At 41.8% G+C, this 21805-nt stretch overlaps 2 protein-coding genes across 4 annotated transcripts in view; both read left to right on the top strand.

The window, feature by feature from the left end:
- Window positions 1-5437, top strand: part of ARHGAP29 (Rho GTPase activating protein 29) — an 87871-nt gene extending 82434 nt beyond the window's left edge. For both annotated transcript variants that reach the window (XM_072128881.1, XM_072128882.1), the window contains one exon: window positions 2133-5437. In XM_072128881.1, coding sequence (XP_071984982.1) covers window positions 2133-3004 — 872 coding nt within the window. In that variant the 3' untranslated portion in view covers window positions 3005-5437. The remainder of the gene's footprint in view (window positions 1-2132) is intronic.
- A 12529-nt stretch (window positions 5438-17966) lies between these two features.
- ABCA4 (ATP binding cassette subfamily A member 4) overlaps window positions 17967-21805 on the top strand; it is a 151379-nt gene continuing 147540 nt past the window's right edge. For both annotated transcript variants that reach the window (XM_072127297.1, XM_072127295.1), the window contains exon 1: window positions 17967-18295. The gene's annotated coding sequence lies outside the window, so the exon portion shown is untranslated. The remainder of the gene's footprint in view (window positions 18296-21805) is intronic.

The raw sequence follows: 21805 nt of genomic DNA, 5'->3' as shown, positions 1-21805 counted from the left end.
AGGGAGAGAGAGTTTAACAAGTTGGATGTTAAGAGGGCCATTGAGCTTTATTTGGATAGGACTAGAGATTGGAGAAAATCTGATAGTCTTTTTGTTCTTTTTGGTGGCAAGAACAGGGGGCAGAAGGCCTCAGCGGTAGTTATAGCTAGATGGATTAGGCAAGCCATTAGCTCCGCTTATTTAGCAGCCGGTCAGCCGATACCAGAAGGTCTAAAAGCCCATTCCACTAGAGCAGTTTCTTCCTCATGGGCAGAATTTAGAGAGGTGTCGGTTAATCAGATTTGTCAGGCTGCCACCTGGTCTTCTCCACACACTTTCTATAGGCACTATAGGCTAGATGTAGCAGGTGCACAGGAGCTTTCCTTTGGGCGAAGGGTTCTTTCTTCGGTTATCCCTCCCTAAGGATTTCATCTATGTTATTCTCTCTGGTTGGGTGCTGTCGTGGTGAGAGGGGGAAACCGGTAATTACTCACCGGTAATTGTGTTTCCTTGAACCACGACAGCACCCTGGTTATTCCCTCCCTTGTAAATTCTTTTTCACACTTGGGTGTTCAGTGTTATGTGTGTGTCACAGAGGTGTGAGATTCTCTCATTAAAAGTGATACTGAATGACACGGTGGTCAGAATTAATCAAGAACATTAAGTCCCATACAGTCTCTGTAATCCACTGAAGGAGATGGGGCGTACCGCAGAATTTGAAGTCTGGGTTTCCTGTCCCTGGGGGCGGATCCCTCTCTCTGGTTGGGTGCTGTCGTGGTTCAAGGAAACACAATTACCGGTGAGTAATTACCGGTTTTGGGACCTTTTATTACACTGTCCATTTAATTAAATCTACCTCAGATGCAGTGTTTCAAAACCAAGCTCACCTACCTGCTGGCGTGTGCCTCCTGAAACGGGATCCATTTTTCATAGCTGAGTTTTTTGAAAAAAATGAATAAATCTTTTAAGATAATGTAAATGAGCCTGAGGTTACAACACAGAAGCCTCTTCTGGCTTCGCCGTCTGCTAATTATTCATGCTTCCATTCGGGAAGGGTGGATGGATGCAGGCAGAACCCCGCAAAAAGGGACGCGTGAATAATCAGCAGGCGGTGGAGCAAGAAGTTGCTTTAGTTAAGGAGCCGGGCTCCTCTCTGGCTCATTTGCATAATTTTGAAAGTCTGTGTTCTTAAAAACTTGGCTACTAGACTCAAAAAGAACACATTCTGTTACAGGAGGCACACACCAGCAGGTAGGTGAGGTTGGTTTAGAACCACTGCACCCATGTGGTAAATTTAATTAAATGGAGAGAGCAAAAACCTGTCCCAATATAGGTGTTAACTGGGCCTAGAAAATCTGGCCAACCACCCTTCAGTAACATGAGATATAACAGTAGAATCTGCAGATCAAAAATTTCTGGAAAATGGGCAATTATCCTTAAAGGAGAGCGCAATGGAAACCGTTAACCTTTCATTCACCCTGGGTCTTCCGTTACCCTTCTCTTTGGTCACTACTATCAAGAAAATTCACTCACAATGCTGATAAGGTTTCTGTTTCATTACTTGCCTTCCACAGAGCACATTTAAGTCAGCAGAAACCCAAAATTCATGGTTTCCACCACCTTTTATTAAGTGGGTTACATCTTATTTGACAAGGGGCATTACTTATAATGCAGAATTTAGAAAAAAAATTGTCTACATGTGCTTGGCCGGACCAGATCCCAGGCGAGCACAGGCACCCCTCCTCCCTTGATTGGCAGATGAGCGGCCTGCTCTGTGATCAGGAGCCAAAGACGTCTATGGTGGCCGCAATCTGGTTGCATGATTTGCCCCCAGTATGGCAATCTGAATGAGGCCTTAGTACTAATCTGTCTTTTTGTATCCACTGCACTAGGCGGTGCTTTGGGATGTTAAGGAAGATTTATCAAACGTGTCTTAGAGCAAAACTGTTCTAGTTGCTAATGGAAACCAATGGCTTTTATTTTCCATAGCAATCTATAAATTGAAAGCTGAGCTCTAAAATCGAGCATATTTTTCCAGAAGTAGTTTATAGGTTTCACATGTTTCATAAAGCCTTTTTTTTATAAAATATAAAAATACTTGTTGATAAATTAAAGTCTGTGACCGCCATATAATTTTTAATATCTTCTCCTAGACTGTTCCATGGATACAATATCGGAGAATGCTGTTGGAAGGAGCAGCTTAGAAGACCTTTCAAAGACCAACATCTCTGCACCGATAAAATCTTATCGGCAGATATCCAAAGTTCAGCTGAGGGCTCCTCGGTCTAAACCGGTGGTTCGCCCGGTAAGCTTACCTGTAGATCGTCTTCTTCCTCCTTCTGTGCTGAACGAGAATTCCAGGAATGTGGGTGTCACCACTTCTGATAAACTTGGCAATAGTCCTATTATTGAAGAGGTCTCGGAGAACAAACCATTAACTAGCATCAATTCTTGCCACCGACTTTCATGTTATGATTCCCAAATCTATCGTAGAACCTGGGATAAGCAGTATAAACAGTACGACATGACCCCAAAGACTGCAATGATTATGACCAAAGTGCCACAGGAGATCAGGGCACTCGATGGAGGACCACCCAATCTGCCTTCGAGCAATACCACAGCTATTGCTACACTGCCAAAAATACCCTCTGCGACTCAGCTCAAGCCCATTACCACAGACAGTAACTCAGCAGAATCTAATCTGCTGGCCACTTTCAGGGCGCCAAGAACTTTGCAGCCAGGAACTTTTTACAAGCCACCTTCCTATAAAACCAAGCCAAGTGAAGAGCCGTCTCAAAGCGAGGCATCTTCTGCAAGTCTGGCAAAGGCGCAATGTCAGAGCAATAACAACAATGTGAATCTCATTGTAGACTCAGATCTGGCAACTGACCCTCAGGGCCAAGGCAAAAACTCCCAAAAAGCCACTCCTGAGGGAAGTCCCCAAACAGATGTGAAGCCAACGTTTCCACGACTAAGGCCAAAACGCGTGCAGGAACTGGAACACAGAGAGGCGCACTTTGTGTAGCTCGAGGACTGCAGAGTCGTCTTCTCCATCTGGTACGGAGGAGACATTTGTGCCATTTTCAGAATTTTTTTTTTTATAAGGACAATTTTAACTGGAAAAAACAACACACTGAAGTGCTTTTCTATTCAAAACAGTCTATTTTATGCATTGTGGAACAATAGAAGTGGTTTTGCAGGTGCACTTGGTGAAATATATTAAGTCAATGCTTATTTATACCAAGAAACAGTATTCGTATATGGATCAAACTGTGTTTCATGTAAATTTTGTTTAGTAGCTGAAAAAAATAATATTGCATTTCTAATGACTGCAGCAGCATTTGCTGAAGGAACGCATGTAATCTGTGCAATTGAGATTTCATCCTGTATAGATCTTATACAAAGCCCAGCGGACGCATCTATTTATCGTGTTTGTCTACTTCCACTCCCATTTTATCCATTGAGCCGTTTCTGTGTTGTCACTTTAATATTCTTTTTACAGAGAAGATGCACTTAAAATGTATTTTTTGCAAAAAAAAGTGTGTGTGGGGGGAGGGGAGATGCCATCACACAAAGGTTGGCTGAGATGTTGCTATTGGAACTCGGCAATTTGTTAAGAATTTTACATATTGGGCCCTGATGAGTAAAATTGAGAACAAGTAATGTCCATTGCCTCTTTATATGTAGTATGGTAATTCCCTCGTCTTTATTTTACAGATTTCAGTTCATAATATTTGCAATTTGGTCCTCCCTGTCCTTATGAGTCCAGTGATCTGTTCTACTCGGTGATTGGCGGTCTTCCTTGTGTGACTGTGCATTTAGAGATAAGTGGCAGTCTGTCAGTGGGCCGTCAAGTGGACTCTTTCATTTACCCGTAATTGATATTTTAAATAAGTCTAATTAACATGTCAAAGAGCTGAGGTTCCTTGGTCCCCTTTTAAAGCAAAGAGGTAGCTACCCGGTCCTCTTTTATAGGGAAGCAGTAGTTGCTTGGTCCCCTCTTTAGGGAAGAGGTAGCTGCTTGATCCCCTTTCTTAGGGAAAAGATAGCTGCTTGGTCCCCCCTTTTTTAGGAAAGAGGTAATCACTTCTCTTATGAAATCATCTTAAGTTATGGATTTGAGTAGGCCACATAGTTGTTCATTTTTTTTAAGATAGTAGGGTGTCTTAGCTTCCAGAACCACCTTGATTTTTGTGTTTTTCAATTTGCATATGATATTAAAAAATTCATTTTAAGGGGTTATCCAGCCATAAAAAGACAATTCCTCAAAATAATAAGGGTGCCTTACGGTTTCCGATCTCTCTTGTTATATTACCTTCCAGGTCCTCCTTAGTCTGTTTTTCCCACTTTGGTGATATGTCGAGAACATGTGTCTATGACAACCAGTCACTACCTAGTGATGACCTTGTTGGTGTTTAATCATCAGCGCAACAGTGGTCCAATGTCAGTAGCTGGAGCAGGAATAAGAGACTGGTGGGAGACCTAAGAAGTGTGGCAATTCGAATTTTATAGTTGGCATTACATGTTTTTATTTATATAATTTGGAGGTGGCCAGACAACCCCTTTTAAGGGGGGCTTTAACACAAGTCAAAAGGTCAATCTTTTGCATTGCCTTTGTCAGCCAATCAGATTTATGTTCTCATCTGCTAAATGACTCACAGAATGTGAAGTGGAATGTGATTGGTTGTACAAGGCAACGTCATGGTCCTTTTATGTTGATTAAATTTTGAATAATAAGCACGGGGAGACCAAGATATGTCTTCTAAGATAATCTTCTGACATCTTTAGGACATTTTTGTGTATATAATCATCTGTAAAGTAAAATATTTTATTGTATCCTTTTGCTGCACACATCAGTTCAACCAAAATATATTTAAAAATTGAAAGCTCAGCCTATCATCTTCTTAGAAGCCATCTCAAGAACAATGGATCAGCCCAAATACGACTGCCTATACGATCTGACGTCTTAGAACCGGCATTTGTAATTGTTGTAGATCGTCAACTTTATGCGTTCATGGTTTTTGCACCAATCTGTCGCCATTCCCACTGTACATTGAAAATCCTATATATTTATATAGCGGGGAATTCCGTATTCCTGAGAGATCAGAATAGACAATGTAAATTAACCCTTTACGACCAAATATGTCCATTGTATGTGCATCCAGTTTTTATTTTGTATTAAATATATATATATATTTTTTGTTATATACCATTAAACTGTTACACTCAAATATATTAACTTTTTAACCTCTGCTCAGAGTTCATGGTTTATATAATCTTGGTTTCTTTTTAACTTATTAAAATGTAGATTCTACCCTTGAGGCCAATGGTAAATGCTCGCGCTGTAAGATCTTTTATGTATCAGCCATACTCTCAATCTTAAATGAAAAGCGTTTTGTGCACAAATGTATATTACAAAGGTTTTTTTTTTTCATATTAAATATAAAGTATTTTATTACATGAGTTTGCAGAGTTTTTTTTAATTATCTGAAACAAAAAGTGTCATTATTATTTTAGAACCCTGCGCCTCACCCCTCACCCCTGTATTGTCCAGCCACACCTAAGCCTTCTAGAAGTGGGACATTTCACAGAATCCTAACACTTTCTTTTATGTTCTTGCCCAACCATGCACATAACATTACAATCATCCGACCACAATAAATCCCAAAATAGTCAAGTAGTTCCAACTTTATAGGTCCTTATTGATCAGAATTGGCCATCAGAGGAGAGTCAGAGTCGTTGTCTTTGGGGATAATTTTATTACAGGGATGTGCCGATCTCATTCATTCATGGTTGACATAAGATGATGGGGCACAATAACTAGGGGGCTGCGGACCGCATTTCCGTCGGGTTTCCTGACTATTTCCGATTTGCACCACATTTAATAGAGGTTTTTGGCGCATGGGATCAGATTTTGGAGTAATCGCGCCCACTTTCATGCGACACAAATCGGGGGGCGTTGACAACCCATCTGATTTCAACTAAGAGCGGGATTTAAAATTCAAATTGTGTCGCAAGACATGCACCTACATACACCGAGAAGAAGAAAGTGAACTCCGGCGGACCTCAGGGGGAGCGGCACATGCAGGATATCGGGCGCACGATCTTAGTGAATTGCTCCGGACTTCATCCTCGTTGGACAACGCACCTCGGGCATCCCCACAGGACCAGGTAAGTAAATGTGCCCCATTGTGTTATCTTCACTACTGTGGTGGCCGCGTTTGCAGAAACCGCTGATAATGGCTGTTCTATGCTTTTTTAATTATTTATTATTACTCCCATATGGGAGTATATATGGGGCATATAAAAATGTATAATCTTTATATTGCGCCATAATATTCTGTTGTACTTTACAAATCATGGGGGACATATAACAACAAAAGACATTTTCGTGTGAAACAATAGCAATGGGGGCCCTGTCCTTATAATCTGTGAGGTTCTGCACCCCCAGGAGTAGTACGTAAGGTCGGCTTTACTCCTCTCTTCACAGATGCTCCCTAGATGCTCGGGGAGGGAAGGAACTGGGAACTAAAAAAACAGTTCATGAAACCTCCGACGTGGCACACCACGCAATTAAAACCTAGATGGCCTTTCATGAGTCCCAGAGTATCCGAGTTAGATAAAAGCCTGATCCATAATGGAATTATTCCGACCATGAAACATCCTGTGGTACCGTATAATGATAGACCAAGAGCATGAATTTGTGGCTCCAAATAAGGGCAGTCCAGGTAAAATTTAATATTTAATTGCTTTAAGGGCACTTTAGAAATAACAATATACACACACAGGAAATACATATACAATGGCCATACATTAAAGGGGTTGTCCACTATCAGCAAATATTTGGTGTGTGTGTGTATCCGTATCAGTTCCTCATGGTTTTCAAGATCTCTTAGAAACCATTAGAAAAAACCAACAAAAACCTAGAAATAATCACCTCTGCTCCTCTTGATGTTGATGCCGGCGCTGTCCGTCATGAATCCTGACACGCTGGGATCACCTACAAAAGAAACGTATAGCGTATAGCGATGTGCAGCGCTTCTTGCTGCTAATTATGCGCACCCCGCACCTCCCTCTCCCATGCTGAGCATTGAAGGTTGATTTCCTTTAAACAAACCATATTAATTATTTGCTGAAAGTGGATAACCCCTTTAAAAGGCATCTACCACATGGATGACGGACTGTATGCAAATGAGCCTGAGGGGCTCCAGGCTCCATAAGTGTTAATAGAGCCACCCAAGCTCATTTGCATACATGCCTTCATCCAGGTGGTAGATGCCTTTTAAAGGGGTTATCCACTTGAAGGACTGTATGCAAATGAGCCTGAGGAGCTCCAGGCTCATTTGCATACAGTCCTTCATTCTGGTGGTAGATGTCCTTTAAGTCTTGGAAATGGCTGTTGTTTCTATAACTCCTATTCAACCAAATATAGGAGTTACGAAGACGACGCTTCCACAGACTTCCCACAGCAATGTGGGAAAGACATCTCTGCTACTAATGGCTGGGATAGGAAAACCCTTTAAACATCTTGCTAAGACATTTTGCTGTCTTTTGCCCCAGAAAGGTTTTAAAATGGCAAAGGAAAGGTTAATGTTCATGAAATATTAGAAATGCCAACCGCTGCCCCTAAACATCAAGCACCTTGTTTATAGACCGATATAATGTCAGGAAGTTTCTCTCCACCTCCCATCTTTGTCAATCACCTTCGAGGACTCGCATTTATAAAATTCTCCCTCTCATGGGTGGTATCCTCCTATGCTAAAAGTTTCCTAGAATATTTACAGGCATCTCAGGAGATGTGAGAGTAGCCTGTCTACCAACACAGAAAGCAGAAGAAGCATCTTCTCCTAATTTTCTGGTCCAGAACAGAGGGACAGGCTAAGATGTCTCCAACCATCGCCTTAAATAATAATCCTGAATTATTTATCAGTTGTATTTATTTTTCTGTAAACTAAATGTACAAGCGGAAATAAATACGCTTTCAAAAGCTTCACGTATCCGGCGAGAAGTGGCGAAAATCCGACTCCAGACTGATTACGGTAAAACTTTCCAAAGTTTCCAAAGTTCTTAATCTGTAGGGAACGGAATGCAATGTTATGTGATCATAAAATATCGTATAGAAGTCTCTATATACAGAATTACCTCTAAGACTTTCTATGTTAAGACTGTTGATAAATAGAAAATAGAAGATTCTCCCAACACTTTCCACAAGTTGTATATGTACAAAAAGAAAATTGACCGCACTATAGTAGGAGTGATTGGGTCATGGGAAAATGTCCTTTGCATGTGACCTGTAGCCTCAGTCTTTGTCCCTTTGTCCTCTATTGTCCTTTTCACTTAATTAATTGCTCATCATGTGTGGACCATTCGGTTGTCTTCAAGTGACCATTAGATCTGCATTTAACACACACACACACATTATGAACATCACAGTTCACAGAGCATCATGGTCACTGGTGTAATTGGCTACATATATCCCATGAATACAAAGGACCCCGGATCCTCATATATCTATGTGTGGGCCGATCTATATAGTCCCAACACATATTCCAGATATTTTTGTATCACAATAAATATAATCATGGGGCGGATATTATTCATTCTTCCACTACCTGTTGGAAAGTTAGTTGTTATATAAGTCAATGTCCAACCCTTTAAAAAGTTCTTGTGAAACTACTAGGAAGTGGAATTGTTGAGGGCCTCTAAATGGTGGTTATGTTTCTCCATAGGGAGAGTGGCATGTAGCTATAGAGTTGTAGAGATCAATGCTTTATTGGGGATCATGTAAATCGGGTCTCTTTTCAAAGAAAAAAAGATGTATCTATAGCACTAACAGTTTGCATGGATCTATCCTATACTTATGGAATGAGTTGTTGGGTCAATTCTAGCTTTCCTAATATTTTAGGGGTTGTCCCATGTAGAAGTTATCCCCTATCTACAGGGTACGGGATAAATAGCTGATCGGTGAGGGTCCTACTGCTGGAACCCCCGCAAAACGCAAGAGCAGGACTTCCCAGGGATTCAGGGAACAGTTATCCCATTTTCACTATGGGGTAAAGGGGCATGCTGAGCACGGCTATCTCCAACGCGCTCATAGACAGTGAATAGAGTGGTAGGGTGTATGCTCACCCTACGGGTCATATCTTTGTACTGTTTTTATTGTGTCAATAAACTTCCCCTATAAGAAAAGAAGGGATACCCATTCATATGGAATTAGTTATTAAGGAAGAGCATGCATGAATCGTTTTTCTCTCTACCTAATATCGCTCCTGCTCCGTTCACATTGTGACTTTCAGTTCGTCCACCAAGTGTCTTTGTTTCAGACGTTAGGGGGAGTCGATACAGATCCAAAACATCCAAATCACACAATTATGTACATGAGTGTAATTTATTTAGTTAAAAATCAAATCTTATGCTTGTCAGAATATCTATAAAATGTCAGAAAACATGTTGCCCAACCTTAGGTTTCACAAACATCAGGCTTCTTCTGCGGCAGGTCTCTGCATGAGAGTTGTGGTAAAAGACTTGCCCTCAGAGTGGTAGCACTGGCCAAAACTAACATTTTATTTCTTAAGACTTACTTGTAGTTTCTGGAACTTACTCCTTCGTGTCAAGAGCTCCTCTGATGTACATAGACATATGGGACCCTAAACTATGATTACACATCTAAGAAGTCAATGTCTAACCCTTTAACCCCTTAACGACTTGGCCTTTTTTAGTTTTTTCACTTCCATTTTTCACTCACCAACTTCAAAAATCTATAACTTTTTTATTTTTCCACATAAAGAGCTGTGTTATGGCTTATTTTCTGCGTAACAAATTGCACTTCATAGTGACGGCATTTAATATTCTATGGCGTGTACTGGGAAGCGGGAAAAAAATTCCAAATTCAGTGAAAATGGTGAAAAACCACATTTGTGACTTTTTCTTGTGGGCTTGGATTTTACAGCTTTCACTGAGCGCCCCAAATGACATGTCTACTTTATTCTCTGGGTCGGTACGATCATGTGGATACCAAATTTGCATAGGTTTTATAATGTTTTCATACATTTAAAGAAATTAAAACCTCCTGTACAAAATTTTTTTTTTTTATTTTGCCATCTTCTGGGGCCAATAACTTTTTCATACTTTGGTGTACGGAGCTGTGGATAGTGTCATTTTTTGCGAATTTTGATGGCGATATCATTACTATAATTTTTGGGACTGTGCGACCTTTTGATCACTTTTTATTAATTTTTTTATATTTTTCAAAATGGCAAAAAAATGCCATTTTCGACTTTGGACGCTATTTTCCGTTACGGGGTTAAACGTAGTGAAAAAACATTATCATATTTTGATAGATCGGGCATTTTTGGACGCGGCGATACCTAATGTGTTTATGATTTTTACTGTTTATTTATTTTTATATCAGTTCTAGGGAAAAGGGGGTGATTTGAATTTTTAGGTTTTTTTTATTATAATTTTTTTTTTTTAAACTTTTTTTTACTTTTACTATTTTTCAGACTCCCTAGGGTACTCTAACCCTAGGTAGTCTGATCGATCCTATCATATACTGCCATACTACAGTATGGCAGTATATGTGGATTTTACTCCCCATGCATTACAATGTGCAATTAGCACATTGTAATGCATGGGTTAAAACGAAGTAGCCTCGGGTGTTCGGAACACCCGAGGTTACCATGGCGACGGATCGCCGCTCCCCGTGACGTCATTGGGGAGCAGCGATCCACGACAAGATGGCGGCGCTCATGCGGCGGCATCTCTTTGAAGCCGCCGGCAATGCTGCTAGCACCAATTGCGGGTGTTACCGGTAAGTCTTTGCTGCAATATGCAGCAAAGACTTACCGGCTATGGAGAGGGCTCGGCCCGCGAGCCCTCTCCATGCACCGGGACCCGGCGCGCGCCGCACTAGTACGGCGCGCGTCGGGAAGGGGTTAACAAGAATTGCAACACAATGAGGGTAAAGGTCAAATCCGGGTTGTGACAAAAACATTAACTTACAGAAAACTCCTTCATGTTGAAGACTTTTATATCCGATTTCTCATAAAGTGATCCACTATTGAAATGATCTTCATGAGTTTTTAGTCTTCTGGTTCCATCTTTGTATCGCGTCGCAGGTCATTATACATTTGGACATACAGGTATCCACACATGGACAAAATTGGTGGTACCCATTGTTTAATGAAAGAAAACCCCACAATGGTCATAGAAATAACCTGAATCTAACAAAAGTTAATAACATTTCTATGAAAATTAACAAATGAATGTGTTCTCTCATTAGCACCACCAATGTCTTCAATCTTGTATTTTGTACAATCATTCAGTGGCCTGTATGTAGGACTACAGCTACTCACTGTGCTGTATATATGTCTACAGCTATTCCCTGAGCTGTATATAGGGGCTACAGCTACTCGCTGTATTGTATATAGGGCTACAGCTACTCCCTGTGCTGTGTATATGTCTACAGCTATTCCCTGAGCTGTATATAGGGGCTACAGCTACTCACTGTATTGTATATAGGGCTACAGCTACTCACTGTGCTGTATATATGTCTACAGCTATTCCCTGAGCTGTATATAGGGGCTACAGCTACTCACTGTGCCGTATATAGGGGCTACAGCTACTCACTGTGCTGTATATAGGACTACAGCTATTCCCTGAGCTGTATATAGGGGCTACAGCTACTCACTCTGCTGTATATAGGGCTACAGCTACTCACTGTGCTGTATATAGGACTACATCTACTCGCTGTGCTGTATATAGGACTACAGCTACTCACTGTGCTGTATATAGGCTACAACTACTCGCTGTGCTGTATATAGGGGCTACAGCTACTCACTGTGCTGTATATAGGGACTACAGCTACTCACTGTGCTGAATATAGGCTACAACTACTCACTGTGCTGTATATAGGGCTACAGCTACTCACTGTGCTGTATATAGGGCCACAGCTACTCACTGTGCTGTATATAGGGCCACAGCTACTCACTGTGCTGTATATAGGGCCACAGCTACTCACTGTGCTGTATATAGGGGCTACAGCTACTCACTGTGCTGTATATAGGGCTACAGCTACTCACTGTGCTGTATATAGGGGCTACAGCTACTCACTGTGCTGTATATAGGCTACAACTACTCGCTGTGCTGTATATAGGGGCTACAGGTACTCACTGTGCTGTATATAGGGACTACAGCTACTCACTGTGCTGTATATAGGGGCTACAGCTACTCACTGTGCTGTATATCGGCTACACCTACTCACTGTGCTGTATATAGGGCTACAGCTACTCACTGTGCTGTATATAGGGGCTACAGCTACTCACTGTGCTGTATATAGGGCTACATCTACTCACTGTGCTGTATATCGGCTACAGCTACTCACTGTGCTGTATATAGGGCTACAACTACTCACTGTGCCGTATATAGGGCTACAGCTACTCACTGTGCTGTATATAGGGGCTACAGCTACTCACTGTGCTGTATATAGGGGCTACAGCTACTCACTGTGCTGTATATAGGGGCTACAGCTACTCACTGTGCTGTATATAGGGGCTACAGCTACTCACTGTGCTGTATATAGGGACTACAGCTACTCACTGTGCTGTATATAGGGCTACAGCTACTCACTGTGCTGTATATAGGGGCTACAGCTACTCACTGTGCTGTATATAGGGGCTACAGCTACTCACTGTGCTGTATATAGGGGCTACAGCTACTCACTGTGCTGTATATAGGGACTACATCTACTCACTGTGCTGTATATAGGCTACAGCTACTCACTGTGCTGTATATAGGGGTACAACTACTCACTGTGCTGTATATAGGGCTACAGCTACTCACTGTGCTGTATATAGGGGCTACAGCTACTCACTGTGCTGTATATAGGGGCTACAGCTACTCACTGTGCTGTATATAGGGCTACAGCTAATCACTGTGCTTTATATAGGGCTACAGCTACTCACTGTGCTGTATATAGGGGCTACAGCTACTCACTGTGCTGTATATAGGGCTACATCTACTCACTGTGCTGTATATAGGGGCTACAGCTACTCACTGTGCTGTATATAGGGCTACAACTACTCACTGTGCCGTATATAGGGCTACAGCTACTCACTGTGCTGTATATAGGGGCTACAGCTACTCACTGTGCTGTATATAGGGGCTACAGCTACTCACTGTGCTGTATATAGGACCACAGCTACTCACTGTGCTGTATATAGGGGCTACAGCTACTCGCTGTGCCGTATATAGGGGCTACAGCTACTCACTGTGCTGTATATAGGGCTACATCTACTCACTGTGCTGTATATAGGCTACAGCTACTCACTGTGCTGTATATAGGGCTACAACTACTCACTGTGCTGTATATAGGGCTACAGCTACTCACTGTGCTGTATATAGGGGCTACAGCTACTCACTGTGCTGTATATAGGGGCTACAGCTACTCACTGTGCTGTATATAGGGCTACAGCTAATCACTGTGCTGTATATAGGCTACAGCTACTCACTGTGCTGTATATAGGGGCTACAGCTACTCACTGTGCTGTATATAGGGGCTACAGCTACTCACTGTGCTGTATATAGGGCTACAGCTATTCCCTGAGCTGTATATAGGGGCTACAGCTACTCACTGTGCTGTATATAGGGCTACAGCTACTCACTGTGCTGTATATAGGACTACATCTACTCGCTGTGCTGTATATAGGACTACAGCTACTCACTGTGCTGTATATAGGCTACAACTACTCGCTGTGCTGTATATAGGGGCTACAGCTACTCACTGTGCTGTATATAGGGACTACAGCTACTCACTGTGCTGAATATAGGCTACAACTACTCACTGTGCTGTATATAGGGCTACAGCTACTCACTGTGCTGTATATAGGGCCACAGCTACTCACTGTGCTGTATATAGGGCCACAGCTACTCACTGTGCTGTATATAGGGCTACAGCTACTCACTGTGCTGTATATAGGGCTACAGCTACTCACTGTGCTGTATATAGGGGCTACAGCTACTCACTGTGCTGTATATAGGGGCTACAGCTACTCACTGTGCTGTATATAGGCTACAACTACTCGCTGTGCTGTATATAGGGACTACAGCTACTCACTGTGCTGTATATAGGGCTACATCTACTCACTGTGCTGTATATAGGGGCTACAGCTACTCACTGTGCTGTATATAGGGCTACAGCTACTCACTGTGCTGTATATAGGGGCTACAGCTACTCACTGTGCTGTATATAGGCTACAACTACTCGCTGTGCTGTATATAGGGGCTACAGGTACTCACTGTGCTGTATATAGGGACTACAGCTACTCACTGTGCTGTATATAGGGCTACATCTACTCACTGTGCTGTATATCGGCTACACCTACTCACTGTGCTGTATATAGGGCTACAGCTACTCACTGTGCTGTATATAGGGCTACAACTACTCACTGTGCCGTATATAGGGCTACAGCTACTCACTGTGCTGTATATAGGGGCTACAGCTACTCACTGTGCTGTATATAGGGGCTACAGCTACTCACTGTGCTGTATATAGGGGCTACAGCTACTCACTGTGCTGTATATAGGGGCTACAGCTACTCACTGTGCTGTATATAGGGACTACAGCTACTCACTGTGCTGTATATAGGGCTACAGCTACTCACTGTGCTGTATATAGGGGCTACAGCTACTCACTGTGCTGTATATAGGGGCTACAGCTACTCACTGTGCTGTATATAGGGGCTACAGCTACTCACTGTGCTGTATATAGGGACTACATCTACTCACTGTGCTGTATATAGGCTACAGCTACTCACTGTGCTGTATATAGGGGTACAACTACTCACTGTGCTGTATATAGGGCTACAGCTACTCACTGTGCTGTATATAGGGGCTACAGCTACTCACTGTGCTGTATATAGGGGCTACAGCTACTCACTGTGCTGTATATAGGGCTACAGCTAATCACTGTGCTTTATATAGGGCTACAGCTACTCACTGTGCTGTATATAGGGGCTACAGCTACTCACTGTGCTGTATATAGGGCTACATCTACTCACTGTGCTGTATATAGGGGCTACAGCTACTCACTGTGCTGTATATAGGGCTACAACTACTCACTGTGCCGTATATAGGGCTACAGCTACTCACTGTGCTGTATATAGGGGCTACAGCTACTCACTGTGCTGTATATAGGGGCTACAGCTACTCACTGTGCTGTATATAGGACCACAGCTACTCACTGTGCTGTATATAGGGGCTACAGCTACTCGCTGTGCCGTATATAGGGGCTACAGCTACTCACTGTGCTGTATATAGGGCTACATCTACTCACTGTGCTGTATATAGGCTACAGCTACTCACTGTGCTGTATATAGGGCTACAACTACTCACTGTGCTGTATATAGGGCTACAGCTACTCACTGTGCTGTATATAGGGGCTACAGCTACTCACTGTGCTGTATATAGGGGCTACAGCTACTCACTGTGCTGTATATAGGGCTACAGCTAATCACTGTGCTGTATATAGGCTACAGCTACTCACTGTGCTGTATATAGGGGCTACAGCTACTCACTGTGCTGTATATAGGGGCTACAGCTACTCACTGTGCTGTATATAGGGCTACAGCTATTCCCTGAGCTGTATATAGGGGCTACAGCTACTCACTCTGCTGTATATAGGGCTACAGCTACTCACTGTGCTGTATATAGGACTACATCTACTCGCTGTGCTGTATATAGGACTACAGCTACTCACTGTGCTGTATATAGGCTACAACTACTCGCTGTGCTGTATATAGGGGCTACAGCTACTCACTGTGCTGTATATAGGGACTACAGCTACTCACTGTGCTGAATATAGGCTACAACTACTCACTGTGCTGTATATAGGGCTACAGCTACTCACTGTGCTGTATATAGGGCCACAGCTACTCACTGTGCTGTATATAGGGCCACAGCTACTCACTGTGCTGTATATAGGGCTACAGCTACTCACTGTGCTGTATATAGGGCTACAGCTACTCACTGTGCTGTATATAGGGGCTACAGCTACTCACTGTGCTGTATATAGGGGCTACAGCTACTCACTGTGCTGTATATAGGCTACAACTACTCGCTGTGCTGTATATAGGGACTACAGCTACTCACTGTGCTGTATATAGGGCTACATCTACTCACTGTGCTGTATATCGGCTACAGCTACTCACTGTGCTGTATATAGGGCTACAACTACTCACTGTGCTGTATATAGGGCTACAGCTACTCACTGTGCTTTATATAGGGGCTACAGCTACTCACTGTGCTGTATATAGGGCTACAGCTACTCACTGTGCTGTATATAGGGCTACAGCTACTCACTGTGCTGTATATAGGGGCTACAGCTACTCACTGTGCTGTATATAGGCTACAACTACTCGCTGTGCTGTATATAGGGGCTACAGCTACTCACTGTGCTGTATATAGGGACTACAGCTACTCACTGTGCTGTATATAGGGCTACATCTACTCACTGTGCTGTATATCGGCTACAGCTACTCACTGTGCTGTATATAGGGCTACAACTACTCACTGTGCTGTATATAGGGCTACAGCTACTCACTGTGCTGTATATAGGGGCTACAGCTACTCACTGTGCCGTAAATAGGGGCTACAGCTACTCACTGTGCTGTATATAGGGGCTACAGCTACTCACTGTGCTGTATATAGGGCTACAGCTAATCACTGTGCGGTATATAGGCTACAGCTACTCAATGTGCCGTATATAGGGGCTACAGCTACTCACTGTGCTGTATATAGGGGCTACAACTACTCACTGTGCTGTATATAGGGGCTACAACTACTCGCTATGCTGTATATAGGCTACAGCTACTCTGTCTGATGGCATGGTGTGTAGCACATTCAACATTGACCGAGAGGGAGCAAAGGAAAGTGTTGTCTCAGTAGCCAACCTCCCTGTACAAGACCACAGGAAGAAAATGTCTGACAAATCAAAGAGACAAATAATATGAATGGTAATAAGAGAGCTCAGAAAAAAAATTCTTAAGAGGTTAAAGGTGAACTTTAAGCTAAAGGAATATGAATGTCAGATCGCACAATCCATTGTGGTTTGAGCAAAAAAGGACTTAATGGGAGACGACCAAAGAGGACACTATTGCTGAAAACAAATCATAAAAAAGCAAGCATTGGATTTGAAAAACTACACGTTAACAAGCCACAAAGCTTCTGGGAGAATGTCCCATGGACAGATAAGACTAAAGTCGAACTTTTTGGAAAGTCACATCATCTCGATGTTCACAACCGGAGAAATGAAGCCTATCTTGAAAAGAACAGTTTCCCTAGTGTGAAACATGGAGGAGAGTCTGCTATGTTCTGGGGCTTGAATAATAAACATCAGTTACTTACCTCTCCTTGCTCCCCTGCCGCTCTGCTCTTCTCCAATCCTTCATGACATTTCTCCTGCCGCCGAGTGAGCAAAACCAGCATGTACCCGGGCATGCCAGATGCTGGTACCAGCCTTGGTCACTGTATCAACCATCCATTTTAGGTATATTGTTATTATTTTGGCTCTATATAGTGGTGGCAACTTTTGGGATTTCCATAATGGAAATTCCTGTGCGACCTCAGTCTTAACATTTCAAGGTCAGTACATAATACATGCAGTAATATCTGGATTTTCTCTACCTCTGGTAATCACCCAGACAACCCAGTTATATATTGCTCAGATTGCTTTATCTTTTTCACCCAGGGAATATTTGATTTGTGGGTCAAGTTTCCATATCTGAAATCCATCAGCCTAAATATTTACCTGATCAATAAATGTAGATGGGCTGGTAGGGATTCATAGCGTCTTAGACATGTGACCCGGCTTATCATGTAATAGGTAAGGCTGCAGCGTGCACTTAGGTCAGGTGTCTGCGATTAAGATTCTGCAGACGATTGGCTTTCATAATTTAATATCCTAATTGGTCCTGACACTTGTTCCCTTCTAATGGGGTCATCCCTAGTGCAGCGCTCCGTTGCTTTGATCTTTTTCCAGCACATACAAACTGCGTATGTGACCATATTCTATGTGGAGAATTTTAAGTTTAGGTCTTTTTATACGTAGACTAAGTCTTTTTCCCCTGGATATTGTGTGTGTTTAGGTTTGTGTATAGGGCTGCTCCATGTTGAGACAAAGGATTACAGAAATCTGATTAGGACTTAGCTGCATGTGGAAGAAACTACCTTGTGAGAATGCGCTCCTTTCATGAAATGCCTACTTTAGACATTTCATTTCTTATGGAGACCCTCGGCATGCTGTCATCTCCCTAAATACAAGGTAAGTGAGTCGTTATTTTATAGGTTTGTAGCTTCAATCCACGTAAAACTTTATAGTTCCTTGGTCACAACATTGACAATTTTGTCTAGGCCTAGATAATACTGCTTGTAGTGTGCAGGAGACTGACGAGGATAACAAGTTCTGGGGCTTGGACCTTTAAGATTCGGGTCATATTCCACCTTTTTGGGTGCAGAGTTTGCTACTCTTTGGTAATTTTTTGAAGGCGAAACGTATAAAAAATGTTTTAGGATGATTACTCAGGAATAGGGTAGACTCAGGAAGAGTCTACATGTGCCGTGATGCTTGGAATCTGGTATATGGGGAAAAATTATGTATATAGAATTTCCACAAATAAACAGATTGTAGATAGATAGATGATAGACAGATAGATAGATAAATAAATAAATAGATGAATAGATAGTTAGATAGATAGATAGATGTCAGATATATAGATGATTGGCAGATAGATAAATAAATAGATGAAGGATAGATAAGATAGATAGATAGATATGAGATAGATAGATAGATAGATAGATATGAGATAGATAGATAGATAGATATGGGATAGATAGATAGATAGATAGATAGATAGATAGATGATAGACAGATAGATAGATAAATAAATAGATGAATAGATAGATAGATAGATAGATAGATAGATAGATAGATAGATAGATGATAGACAGATAGATAGATAAATAAATAGATGAATAGATAGATAGATAGATAGATAGATAGATGTCAGATATATAGATGATTGGCAGATAGATAAATAAATAGATGAATAGATAAGATAGATAGATAGATATGAGATAGATAGATATGAGATAGATAGATAGATAGATATGAGATAGATAGATAGATGAATAGATAGATAATTGCTAGATACATATTATAGAGAGATACTAGATAGAACTACACATTATCAAAATCCAATGTGAAAATGTATGGTACCTGTAAGTAAAATCCTCAACAATTCTATCCCATGTGTACAATGCAGGATTTTAATGCAGTTTCTGAAGCCAAAATTAGGAGTGATTTTTTTGTGGGGCTTCAAAAACTGCATTAAAAAACCTTCTGCCCTCTCTGTGCAATATGTTTTTTTCTTGTCTCATTACGAGAATGCAAATAAGAGGAAAATAGTGCATGCAACTCATTTTTTTATTCAGGGGCTGTAGGTCAGGGAAGAAAGTGTGAATGGTTCCACGTATTATGGTCCATGGTTAGAAAAATTGGTTGTAGGGAAGAACCTTTAGGTCAGTTGCCCACAAATTAGTGGAAAATCAGACTTTTACCATCTGTGATCAGATTTTGGTCCATTTTGATGCAATGTTGGTGCCATTTCAGTCCTAGTGCTACCTGAATATGTCAGATTCTCACGTGTGGTTTTTAGAGTTTAGAGCTACTACCACTACTTTTTTAGCATTTCCTTGCAATACATGGGTTGACGTCCAGGCGGTGTCCATTTTTTTTTCACATAATCATTGACTTCAATGGCAAATTCTACTCGGGTCTGAGTAATGTCTGAGGATTTGGACAGCAGTGAACATGAAAACCGTTTATGGGCAAGGAATATTGATGGGTTTGTAGGTTCACATTGTAGGTTGCTGCTAAGCAGAGCCATCAGATACCAAGGAAGGAGGATGGCAACTGTGACCCTAATGGATGTGTGGGCGTATATGTATTTATATATCAGAGTGGGAAGGAATATAATAGAATCATTTCTCTAATTATAGAAAACCACATAAAACACCTATTGCAAAAGTTCAATAACCACAGAATGTTAATATGACTTCCTTGTACAAGTGGCAAATCCACAATAGGAATATCTGGTCTGTCCACAAACCACCTGCCGGGTATGCATGGAGGTGGGCTGGAGTGATTCTTAAAGGGGTGTTCCCATTTCATCAAGTACAACTGTTGTTTGTATGATGAAAAGTTCTACAATTTTACAATATACTTACTGTATCAATTCCTCACAGTTTTCTAGATCTCTGCTTGCTGTCATTCTATAGAGAGCTTCTATGTTAACTTCTAGTGGATAGAAATCTGACCATGGTCACACAGGTGCACAGCTCATTAGTATCATAGAGCTGTGTGACATAACGAGCCACGCACATGTGCGACCATGGTCAGATTTCTGTACACTGGAAGTAAACATAGAAGCTTCCAGTAGAATGACAGGAAGCAGAGATCCAGAAAAACATGAGGAATTGATAAAAGAAGTATATTGGAAAATTGTATAACTTTTCATCATACAAAGAATAACATTCATTTGCAGAAATGGGAACACCCCTTTAAGCCCCCAGTCCTTGCCATGTAAACATGTAAATCAGTAAATGACATAATGGAGATAACTTTGCACTTGACTCGTTTGGGTGTTTCTATGTTCTAGTTTTCCTTGTACATTCGTAGATCGGGAGATCCTGATTGTGTGGTCAGGTGTAAATTCTCATGATTGTGTAAGTGTCTGATAAGTATCGGTCTCTACCTTCTGCTGACCACTGACATAAGCTTCACCCCGTGTTTACAAGTGACAGCTATTTATGGTGGCATTCCTGGCATTCTATAAGAAGCATCAAGTGCAGAATGTTCCTAAACCTGTTAGTTTATTTCCAAAGCCACATATTTTTCCAGTCTGTGTCTTGTGATTTCTCAATGTTCTGCATTGACGAGAACAGACCTGGCGCCGACTCTTCTGGGTGTTAAGTTTAGGGCACCGTACCCTGTTCTGCATGGATTAGATAAGGGGGTTGACATTTGTTGGCGTTTTATATTAATATCTCATGGACATTTGGTTTATGATTTATTGATTTCTAGTCCATCCTGTAAGTTCTATGTAGAATAGGGGCAGGGTCGACTCCAGGTATCAGTAGGCCCCTGGGTGACAGAGCCTCAGTATTAAAAACAAAGAAACTAAAACAGTCTCCTGTTCCCTAAAATATTCCCTAGTTTATCATACCAAAAAGCCCTTCCCATGGTTATTTTATATACAGCCCCCTCGTTAGTATTTTATATAAAACACCCCTCACCCCCATGGATTCCTTAAAGAAAACCTACCACTTACCGGCGCTTATCTTCGTTATGTTTTAAAACGGTTTTAAGGCATTTAAACACTTTATTAATCTTTATATCCGACCTAGCTTCCCCGCACCTTGGTCCGTGCTCGGCACACCATGCGTGCGACCGTGCGTGCGCCTGAATAGGAAATGGTCGTGTGCCGAGCACGGACCACGGTGCGGGGAAGCTACTTCAGATATAAAGATTAATAAAGTGTGTTAAAACCGTTTAAAAACATAAGGAAGATAAGCGCCGGCACCAGCTCACTTTGAGCTGGTGCACGGCATTTGCTGTTTAGAAGCCCTATTGGAAGTGGTAGGTTTCCTTTAAGTGTGGGCCCCCCAGCAGCTCTGGGCCCCGGCACATGCCTGGTGCTGAGACTGGTGATACCCTTTATTTTGATCTCCGACCCCCATAAGCAATCAGACATTTTGCCTTGATTCTGCGTCT

This window comes from Engystomops pustulosus, chromosome 10, assembly GCF_040894005.1.
Source record: "Engystomops pustulosus chromosome 10, aEngPut4.maternal, whole genome shotgun sequence".
Taxonomy (NCBI): Eukaryota; Metazoa; Chordata; class Amphibia; order Anura; family Leptodactylidae; genus Engystomops; species Engystomops pustulosus.
This window is presented reverse-complemented; position numbering and strand designations above follow the sequence as displayed.